The following is a 12,085-nucleotide window of genomic DNA, read 5'->3' on the forward strand; positions in this document are numbered from 1 at the left end:
AGGAGTAAAGCACACAGAACATTGCAAGAAAAGAAGAATTTTGCAAAATTTGCATAGAATCATAGGACATGCACATGGACGATTTTTGTAATTGGATGTGATTAGCAATTTCTTCGACTCTTTCGCAAGGCGACGCATAAAAATTAAGAAAAATTGTACGGCGGGAATAAAGAAAGAAGTTTGTAATCTTAATATGTGTAAAAAAAGTGATGGAAGTGTTTAACTATATATTATGTGATTTGCAGTTTATGAGGAGAGAATCATTTCGTGGCTTGCTTTATAAGCCAAAATGCCTGAATGTGGAGAATGGCGGGTTTTCCATTATTAGTCTTAATTTCCGCCCCTTGAATCATTAGTGGCTTGCTGATTGGCAAAGTTATATATAAAGTAGCATGAAGCTAGCCCATGCTAGAAATTTAGCTAACCTTTTTTAAACGAAGAAGTTTAGCTAAACTTAACCGGGATTTGGGATGCTTTTTAGGCGACATAATTGAAGATTATCAACATGTAGTGCGTTGCCTAGACAAATCTTACCATCCATGTCAATCCCACTAATTATTTGATGAGGAGTGAGGTCATTAATTTGAAGTTCATATACCGTGTAAACTCCCCAAAAAAGAAATTAGAGATTTAACTAGTACATGTCTTAACTAGGTTATTAGTTGAAGTGCTGTCCACTCTTCATAGCACCCACTTCCTCCCAAACTCCACATAAGCTTAGCCTCTCGCGTCTATCATGCTAAAGCACTTAGCCTAAATTTCATTTGGTGGTCAATGAATCGAATCCCCACTTCCAATAAAATAAATATAAAGAAAAAAAGGAAAAGCATTATATTTTCATAGAGATCCACTTAATTAAATTCCTCTCTCTCTCTCTCTCTCTCTCTCTCTCTCTCTCTAGTTGCTTGGTATATGGGTGTCTTTGGATAAGAAGAGAATCCAGAGAGAGAGAGAGAGAGAGAGAGAGAGAGAGAGAGAGGGTTAGTGGCTTGGACATGTACGTATGATTTTGAAATATTGTCTCCTTTTTTTTTTGCTTTTTAGGCTTATAAGAGGAGCATTCCTCATTTTAGTGTTGGCATCCCTCAAAATACAAGTACATTAATTAGTTGAGGTAGTAGAGAGAGGGACAGAAGTGTTGAATAGAAAGATATGGGAGACCAAAGTCCAACAGGATCGAAGTTGAGTCCAGTTCTCATCAAGATCAAGCCTTACCTGGCTATGGTCTCCCTTCAATTTGGATATGCAGGCATGTATATCATCAGTATGGTCTCGTTTAAACATGGCATGAGCAACTTTGTTCTCTCAGTCTACCGTCATGTTGTTGCCTTTTGTGTTATTGCCCCGTTCGCCTTTGTCCTTGAGAGGTTCTCTCTCTCTCTCTCTCTCTCTCTCTCTCTCTCTCCCCCTCCCAATTAGATATTTGTTTTCTATCTCTTTACAAACAACCATGCATGCATGCATAAGCACTATGTCACCAAAACTACATTTCAAAAGACTTGAATTATCACAAGTACCAAGAAATTGTTAGTTTGTGTCACAGATTCAAACAAAATCTCAGATTCATATTTATAATTTGACAACATATGTCGGATTTTATACCGAAATAATACTTGTATATTAATGTGCGTGTATGTTTCTATATAATATATATCTCTTATTTTGCCCTACTAACTTGACCACATTGTTTTTCACTCTCTCTTACAGGAAAATAAGGCCGAGAATGACTCTCCCGATATTCCTCAGAATAGTTCTGCTTGGTTTTCTTGAGTAATGCTCCAACTTTTTTTTCTCCTTCACCTTTTAATAAACAACTAAAATTTGGCAAATAAATTTTGAGATTATTGCATGTACAATCATCATATATTAATATTTGATTATTACAGGCCAGTTCTTGATCAAAACTTATACTTTCTGGGAATGAAGTACACCTCAGCAACGTTTGCATCTGCTGTTGTCAACGTCCTTCCTGCCATCACCTTCATAATGGCTGTTTTTTTCAGGTTAAAAAAGTAGATAATCATATTCCAGCATGCGTAGTATTATTTTAGCGCGTTAATAAAAAGGTTAGTGTATGCTTAAGAGCCAACACATTGGAAGGCACTAAGGGAAATTGGCATATACTATTCCAATCACACCGTGCCACGTCATCGTCTTTATTTTTCTTTTGTTTCCCTGATTTTTTGACGAAATCATGGTCGACATGATGCCATCATAATCAGTTCCCACATAACGTGAAAGAAAACACAATTACACCTTTGTTTTTTTGTGTGGAATCTTCTTGATAAGTTTTGTGACACATGATGTAAGCCTTGGCCACTACACGTGTTATTTGCTAGAAGAGGAAAAAAAATTAAAAAAAAACCATATTATTTATTTAAAATAATTATAATATTGTGAGTGTAAGTATGTTCCTAGAATAAACAATCATATCACCTAGTTGTGTAGTAATATTTGTTCTCATTCCTTAAAAAAGTCGTTATCGTGCATATCTATATACGAATAATTTTACAAGAATCATATTAATACTTGATCTAGTTTTTCTAATTGAATTATGATATACATATATATAATCACTAATAATGATTAGTTTGCCTAAGTCCTATCCTAATTATGTTATTATTCTGATTAATAATCAGGTTAGAGAGTGTGAACGTTAAGAAGCTGCATAGCCTGGCAAAGGTGGTGGGAACTGTAATCACTGTTGGAGGAGCCATGGTGATGACACTGTACAAAGGCCCCATTGTGGATATCATACGAGGCCACACACACAGCCACAGCACTAGCACCACCGACTCCACCAACCAGCATTGGGTGGCTGGCCCCTTGATGCTCTTAGCTAGTTGCGGTGGTTGGGCCAGTTTCTTCATCGTTCAAGTAAGTCAAACATTTACAATTGATAGTTTGTACGTACATGTCATCATGTCTACCAAGAGAATACTTTGCAACTTGTAAAATTTCGTATGGATAAATGTTTGTGATCAGCTGATCTAATTAAGCTTTTTTTATATGTGTTGCACTTCAGTCATTTACTTTAAAGAAGTACCCAGCAGAGCTTTCTCTCACAGCTTGGATATGCATTATGGGAGTGTTGGAAGGTGGGGTAATAACATTGGCGGTGGAACGCAAATTGAGTGTTTGGGTTATAGGCTGGGATTCGAGGCTCCTTGCTTCAGTTTACTCTGTGAGTGCACAATACTCTTCCCTATATAACATGGCTTAGAAACATTGCAGGCATTTGACACACTTCGTATTGATCTTTGTGATTAGGGAATTGTTTGCTCTGGACTTGCATATTATGTGCAAGGTGTTGTGAGTAGGGAACGAGGCCCCGTTTTTGTAACAGCTTTCAGTCCTCTCTGCATGATCATCACCGCTGCCCTAGGAGCCATCGTTTTAGCTGAAAGGGTCCACCTTGGAAGGTACAATACTAAAACCTCCATATAAACTTCCACGTTTGGATTACGAGAGAATGTTTTCTTACCCCAGACTCTATATAAGAAAGAAAAACTTATGTTGCCAGACAGTTGGGCAATAGAACATTTTCCAATACTAACCTCAGTAGGGTTGCGGAGCAATGACCATCTTTCTTTTACTGATTGATTGTTTGTTTGTCTCCTTTGTGCTTTGTCTCAGTATAATTGGAGCCATTTTCATAGTCTTCGGTCTCTACACTGTGGTATGGGGCAAAAGCAAAGACCCACTAGCCTCAAGCGCACCATTGAAAGATGAGAAAAGCAATAACCTTGAGTTGCCAGTGACGGCTGATCCCAATGGCATCAGTGGACGCACCTGATCACAAGATTTCATTTTCAAGATCTCTAAACCAAATTAAGGAACAATTAATCATGAAGATTGATATGTATTTGTCAATGTTCTGATTCGAGAATTGCAAAAGGTGCACGAAAGATTATGTCCCAAATTAATCTTTCTTGGAACCTTACCTTAGTTATATCAGGTTGCATTTAGCTACATGCATGTATTAAATTTTGACTTTTTGATCACTTGCACCTTGAGAGTGAATGAAGTGATCAGTGTAATAATTTTAATAATTCTATCTAATTATGTTTATGTTTTAATTGTCAGTATTCTTCATCCTTTTTTGTGTGTTTTTTTTTTTGGTTTTATTTAATCGAACAATTTGCAATAATATCTGAAAAGTGAAAACCAAAACCCTCCAATATTCCAGAGTTTTTTCAGGTGTGTGTAAATGGGATTGCTTAGAATTTTACTTCACATCACTATATATACGGCCGCCGAATAATATATAAGAATATTGGCTGCAGAGGATGAAGAGAGAATCAAATACCTGGAAACCTGGATAAGGGGGCCAATTTTAATTTTAAAGGGAAACAAGTAAACGATGATTTCCTTGCTTTCTGTTTACATGAAAGTATAGGACTATATTCCCTCATAATTAATTAAGAAAGCTTGTTTTGGCTCACATTCTGGTGAAGAAAAACTAAATGATTGCTTTGCGTGGTCATACTTATGCATTTGTTTTTTGTTACGAAAGGCTTTTTTGTAAAAATTCTGCATATGGTTGAAGTTGTGTTGGATGGTGTCGCAGCTGTTGAGAATATTTTATATCGAATGATGGAATCTTTGTCTTAATATTTAAAATATCTTGGATCTCTCAATCTATTGCCAATTGATTTTGGATTGAATGCTGACATTCTAATTGTTGTGTATGCCGAAGCGTTTCAAGTCAGCCAATATGATATCGATTAAATAACAAAGACAAGATATGACACATGCAGATAAACCAAACAACACACAAAGGTTCATAAGGAGATTACAGAGGAGTTAACACTTTCACCACAACATGAGATTACATAGTTCAACTCACACAACCCAAATCCCAAATACACCATATCACTCACACTCGTGGTACAGATACATATGAGTCAAGAACAAATCTCAAATTCTTGCTCACAGAAGAAAGAGATACAAAGAGAGCTAGTACATAGAAGTTACAAACACAAGGAACAAAAAAGGAGAACCAACCCAGAAATATAGCTGATGTGCAACAAGCCAAAGAAGAGAGACTCTTACACAAAGTTGCATCAACCCATATACTAATACAAAGAGCCTTGATTTCTCACATATTGATTATTCTCTCTCAACATATCGTGTAGACAAAGAGAAGCTTACCTCACTTGCAACTCACCAAGGCCAGATAACAGATTCCTCTTCAAATAGGTGATTGCCCTTCCTTTATTTCTCTTCTAAATATGGTGCACCACCACACTAGGAGCATAAGCAAAGAGCCCTGATCTCTTCCTCTCCCAACTCAAACGAGAGCTTTTCTCTCTTGTAGATATGACGGCCACACTAAACTCCAATATCACTCTCTCCATGTAAGGTTCAAAGCAAGTGTATTGGAGAAGGCACCAATGAGTGGTTGATATTAACCCACATCCAAAAGTCACATAGCCTACAAAAGAAGTTACACCAACATGGCCATTTTTCTAATCCGCTGGAGCCAACATTCTGATCAGAATCCGCTCAAGCTGTTTGCAAGAATTGAAAGAAAGGACATTATGGAACTTCAAGTGAGCTGTTTTGCAAGAATTGGACCCATTGCAACATTTTTATTTTCTGATAGGACGTTGTAAAATGAAAAGCGTAATCTCGAATTAATGCCCTATGGGTTAGAAGATATAGCATAGAATGAATAATAAAAAGTTTGGAAAAAGATGAAGGCTTGAAGCTCGTTTAAGATTAAGAGACAGGATTTATAATAAACTAGTCTCCCAAGCCCCAAATCTCAGATTCCTTGGTCCTATAAAATGCAACCCAGAAGGGGCAGATCCACAAAGTTAGCCAGATTAGGCCGCAAGAACTGGCATATAATTGAGCCCAATTACCCAGACTTCCTCAAGAAAATTGGAAATTCTACGGTCCTTCAGTGTATGGATGCACCAAGGGATATAGATCATTTAAAATTGGAAAATTGAAAATTTCTATGGAGTTGGGCCGGCTCTAGGTGATTTAAGCTTAGGTCCAAAGTCTAAGAGGATGTATTCAATTGAGATTTTAAAAGACTATTTATAGATAAATAAGTCCAGTTAATTTTAAAAGACTATATATGAATATAATGACTTAGAAGATTTTTTAAAAAGATTTTTATGATCAGGATTTTTTATGTTTGGATTTTAAAACATTTATATCATAAGAATTTATAAGATTTGAAAGGACCACATGGTTTTTTTTCTTTTATGTTGCTAACCAACCAACTTTATGGTTCCATTCCATTTAACCAATTGACTTCCAACGGTCCTATAAATCACAGAAAAGTGTAGCTGTTTCCCAACGAAAAAAATAGTCTCAAATTGTACCATTCAACTTTAGTACATCAAACTCAAAGCCTAGTATTTGATAAATAGTACCAGCATAATCTGTAGATAACCTAAGCATTGTACTAACTACAAACATACAAATTCAATAGACGATGGAACTTTTCTTTTGAGGTACTGCATAGCGTGATCCCTTGCCTCCTCTTTCTCATCGACTACTTCAACTCCTCTGTCAATTCCACTAGGATACATTTCAACAGGGTACTCATTGTTTTGAAAGTCAATTGATTAAATGGAATGGAATCATAAATAAAAAGCCAATGAAAGTCAATTTAAGGCCTTCAAAATCTTTTAGAAATTTTCACTAGCAACGAATTGTGATCGGCCAAATGTATTACGAATTACACAATATCGAATATTTTGGCCAATTGTTTGTAGGAACATTGCAAGCATTTCTTCGACACAAATAAATCTTGTATCCTCCAAAAGTGTTTCTTTGACACAAATACATCTGGATACATTCTATATACTTGTCGGAAGATTGTAGGATCATCGTTTAATGCGTGACGTATATAGTCATATCCACTCCTAGTAATTCGCCGTCGAGTTAAAGGACGTTCAATATATTCACCACGCATCATATTCAGAAACTGATTCAACACATGCATTATTGCATAAATTGCCATCACTGAACTGTAAATGGCTTCATAAAATTTTCATCTATTTCTTCATCATCTATATCTTCATCATCAATTTCTTCTTCCTCTATGTCATTACCTTCATATATGTTTGGTTGTGACATTATGCGTATATAAAAAAATATACGAAACTGCAAAACAATAAAAAGAAGAAAATAGTACACATTACAATATAATAATTGCATAAAAAAAGTAAAAGCATAGAAAGAAGGAATATTCTCTACTCCGGTAGTATTGTAACTAATAAATTGGCATCCAATTTCAGGGTCTGTATATGGAGGCAATTCTGCTGAGCTTGCAAAGAAGGAAGATATTGATGGTTTTCTTGTCGGTGGTACTTCCTTAAAGGTATAGTACCACAATTATTTGCCTTGAGAGTACTATGTGGTTTAGATCCTTTTTGTTTTCCGTTTGTAATTTTTTTGCAAATGACACTAACAAGTTGAGTTTTCATCACCTAGGGTCCTGAATTCGCTACCATCATCACCTACATACACATTACAATATAATAATTGCATAAAAAAGTAAGCTATCAATGTTTACCAACAATATAATATGTATGTGCAGCTGCTGTCAAAATAGTTCAACCAAATAAAAAAGTAACAGCTGTCACAATAGTTCAACCAAATTATAACCTAAATAGTTCAACCAAAGTACCAAAATAGTTTAACCAAATTACAATAACAATAGTTCAACCAAATTATAACCCAAATAGTTCAACCAAAGTGCCAAAATAGTTTAACCAAATTACAATAACAATAGTTCAATCAAATTATAACTCAACTAGTTCAACCAAAGTAGAAGCAAAATATCACAAACTAAAATATAGTTCAACAAAACCCAAGATGATCAAAATACTAAAATCATCATAACTGGAATTTTATCCAAGATGAGCGCTCTTCCAATGACATCTTCAAGAACAAGTCCTTCTTTGCCTTATTACTAAGCAATTCACCTGCCATGTAACGAGTATTGTCATCCAAATTTGGTATCTCTTTTATAGCATCTCAAATATCCCTCTCTCTGTGTCTTTCTCCATTAGGTTATATATTTTAACAAAATTGACAGAAATAGTCTCAATGCCAATAGAAAATTTTTCTAGAACTTTGGCTTGATTGTTGGTCCCGAATGGGCTAGAACTCACTTCATACTCGGATCTACTTCGCTTATTACTACTTGGTTTTTCGGTGGGAACCTCCGAACCTAAAAGGGAATAAGATGGTGGACTACATTGGTGGGGTGGTGGAGGCTGGTAGGATGGTTCATAGTGATTTGGTGCTATGAATGTATCATTGTTATGACCATATGAAAAGTCTTCCATCCCGAAATCTCTATTTTCTTCCCTATAAGTTGTTGCATCGGTATCATTAGTGCCCAATGCAATGGAGCCGTTCCCAATTGCAGTTCCACCCCTAACTACAATCTTCAAATCCTCATAATCAACAACACTCTCTTCTTGAAGTTTACTATGACTTGGGTGGGACTAGCAAAGGACAAATTATTCATTGTTAATATATTGTAAATAATATATTGTACTAAACTAATAAGCTATTAATATATTTAAAAGATTATGAACTAAAAGCTCACCTTCAAGTAATCTTTCCATACTTCATCACTAGCAGTGAACGTCTTTGCAATTGGGTCCTACCCAAAGCAAGAGTTGTTACGCATAAGGGTAGACATACATCTTGTTATATTGCTTCTTAAACCACTTCATTTGGCTCAAATAATGATTATAAGTTTTAGGGAACCTAATTTTCGCATTAAGACGAGGAAGTATCACTCTTTCGACATTTTGCTTGCTAAGTGGCCCATTAGCATCACGTAAACCACTATTGATAGCATCCACCAAAAGGTGCAACAACTCATTGGTATCGTCCATGGTCCAAGATTCATAGTTCTCTTTCTCTTTGCTCTTTCCTTTGTTGTTTCCTTGTTGTGAATCCCCCATTTAAATTACTACTACAACATATGTGAGAAATTTATTAGTTATTTCATAAGAATACGTATCATACCAAATAAGAAAATAAAAGAAAAGAAAAGTACAACCAAAATTGTTTAATCAAATTCCTTTGAACGTTAAAAAAAGATATACCACTCAACCAAATGCTAATTGCTGCGTTGAAAAGTTCTTTTCCATTTGACACCGCACAAAATTATACAAATTCTAGACTTGAAAAATATGCCTTGCGGGTTAAGGAGTATGCAATACATGTGTAAGCTTTCTTGTAGTGTAACTTGTTCTTTATCAGGAATATAGTACAAATAATTCGAAACTAGGCATAAAAACTAGTGTTGAACAAAAGGAAGTTTCAAAAATTGGTATATTGCACAGACCAATGGACACAAGCCTATACAAAAACATGGCATATTGCACAGACCAATTAATGGACACAAGCGAGATGTACAAACACAAGCCATATCCAAACACAGGCCACATACCATATTGCAAAACCACGAAGACACTGACCATATACAAATACAGGCCACAGACACAGACCATATACAAAAACATGGCATATTGCAAATATACAGATAATATGGTCTGTATACAGATAACAAGCGAGATGTACAAACACAGGTCATATACAAACACAGTCCACAAACCATATTGCAAACCCACGAAGACCATATACAAACACACAGACACATACCATATACAGATAACATGGCATATTGCAAATAAAAAGTTGTGCACGTGAGAAGGAAACAATACCTTGAGCTGTTCATCTTCTCTAGCAGACAAAAAAAATCTCACGTCAAAAGTCTGATGGGTTAGGGTGAGATTTTTTATAAGGTTTGGTATTTATACCCTCCACTAAAATGTCACACAATTTCCACATTTAAAAAAAAATCCATCAAAATTAGCAAGTTTTTGAATACCAAAAAACTTTTTGTTACTTGTTTAAAATCTTGATTGAATACCACTAGATTTGGACACCCTCTTTAAAATATCCTAGTAGTCCTGATTGAATACCAAAAGACTTGTTTAGATTATTTAAAAGTCTTAATTGAATACCATAAGACTTATTTATCCCAAAATAATCTTTTAAAATCATAATTGAATACACCCCAAAGAATATGTCCTTTATAAATAAATAAATAAATATAATTACAATTTTTTATCAAATAATAAATTTTCTTAAAATTATAAGAGTACAAAAACCGATAATATATAATACTTTGGGCCTCATTAAAAATTTTTTTTTTTAGGAAAACCCAAAGGGAACAAAACCTCAGACGAAGGAAAAAAAGTACCCCATTGAAAACATTATATTCAATAACAAATTAACTTGCATGTGTCCCTATGCTTCACTTTCACATGCACCTACAAAATAAAAATAGCAATGAAATCCCAATCACAAAAGATCATTTAAAATGTCTTCTTGTTGAAGTTTTAGAAGCAAAATCATCAATTATATTATTATATTTAATTTTTTCCAACATATCTTTCTATGCATAATATTACTATTTTGAGAAGAAAAAAAAACAATAAAAATCGAGTACAGCCGCCGGGCTATACTATTTGTACCAACAAAAATTAGAAAAACGGCATATCTATGCGGCTATACTATTTATACACGTAAAAAAAGGGACCGCTTTTGATTTGGTGCCCACGTGTCAAAATAGATATAGCCGCGCCAATATACTATTTTAAATATTTTTTAGAAAAAGAGCGAGTATAGCCGACCGGCTATACTATTTTTAGAAGGAAACAGATAAATAAAAACCCAGTACGGCTGCGCGGCTATACTATTTTTACCAAAAAAATAAAACAGAGTATAGCCGTGCGGCTATACTATGTGAAAACGAGGACCACCTTCGATTATGCGCCCACGTGTCAACATAAGTATAACCACCTGGCTATACTCGTTTTATTAAAAAAATAATAATAATAAAAAGAGGACTTTTTTACAACTTAAAAGTTAGGTCACTATATAATATTTTAATATATAATATTTTTATTTAGTAATATGTGAGAAGTATTTATATAATACGTTAATTTTGTGTGTCTTATTGAAACTTTTGTTAAAAATACATGTATTAAACATGAAAGTGCTAAATTCTTTATACGGGTGTAATTACTCTGGATGTCTTAATTAAATTTCCCTAGATCCCAAGAGCCCCAATGCCCAAGGCCCTAGTCTTTGATTAATATAATTACTATTAACCAAAGCCGACCATAGAGCCAAGCCCATTAGCTGAGCAACTATATTGTATAAATACAAATTTTGAATTACTATTTATTGAGTAATATAATTCATGAAGTTAATTAAAATATTCAATACTAATTATTCACTAAAAAAATAATAATTAAAATAAGCCAAAGATAATACTTAATTACTAAAAATTAAATTTTAAAAAAGTAATGAACCTAAACATACTAAGTTTATAATTTTTTTTTTTTTTTATAAAAAATCTGTTTCGACGAAAGTTTATTGGCATATGTCTATCCTAGCGAAATATACCGGATTAGACCTTTCTCGACGAAATTTCGTTGGGAGATATCTAATCCGCAAATTTTGCCAAGATAGACTTCACGATGCTATTTCGTCAGAGAGGTTTTCTTCTTACTTTTAAAAATCAGAAAAAGGAGTACAGCATGGTTATACTATTTATACACGTAAAAAGGGACCACTTTTGATTCAGTGCCCGTGTGTCGGGATAAGTATAGCCGCCCGCGATACCTAATTTTTTTTTCCGAAAGGAGCAAGTACAGCCGCCCGGCTATACTATGTTTACAAAAAAAACGGAGTATAGCCGTACGGATATACTATTTATACACGTAAAAAAGAGGACCTCCTTGCGATTATGCGCCCATGTAGAGGAGGTGCAGTTGCATCTCCTTACTCCTTTGTAGGTCCGCCACTGATCACTTGGATCCACAAGTTTATCTAAATATATATTTTTTTTCTATTTCCAAACCGGTGGTGCCTATTTGGATACGGGAATCAATTGCATTTTAAAACTATGATTACCGTTTCTCGAGGTGGCAATCGCTGGCTACCTTTTGGTCAATTACTGGCTATCAAATGGGCGGTTATTATTATAAGATTTTACAACAATAATTATAAGGCTAATATTACA

At 34.6% G+C, this 12,085-nt stretch overlaps 1 protein-coding gene and 1 pseudogene across 1 annotated transcript; one reads left to right on the plus strand and one right to left on the minus strand.

Moving 5' to 3' along the window:
- Positions 1-1,074: 1,074 nt before the first annotated feature.
- On the plus strand, positions 1,075-4,079 carry LOC103319950 (WAT1-related protein At4g08300). Its single transcript, XM_008221541.3, has 7 exons — positions 1,075-1,367; positions 1,708-1,770; positions 1,887-2,003; positions 2,640-2,877; positions 3,026-3,184; positions 3,271-3,422; positions 3,637-4,079. Exons 1-7 carry the CDS (start codon positions 1,153-1,155, stop codon positions 3,794-3,796), a joined length of 1,104 nt encoding a protein of 367 aa, XP_008219763.2. The 5' UTR covers positions 1,075-1,152; the 3' UTR covers positions 3,797-4,079.
- Positions 4,080-7,994: 3,915 nt separating this feature from the next.
- On the minus strand, positions 7,995-8,948 carry LOC148919521 (uncharacterized protein At2g29880-like; annotated as a pseudogene).
- Between the last annotated feature and the right edge of the window lie 3,137 nt (positions 8,949-12,085).

The sequence above is a fragment of the Prunus mume genome, linkage group LG2 (genome assembly GCF_029339155.1).
Source record: "Prunus mume cultivar Tortuosa linkage group LG2, ASM2933915v1, whole genome shotgun sequence".
NCBI classification, from domain to species: domain Eukaryota; kingdom Viridiplantae; phylum Streptophyta; class Magnoliopsida; order Rosales; family Rosaceae; genus Prunus; species Prunus mume.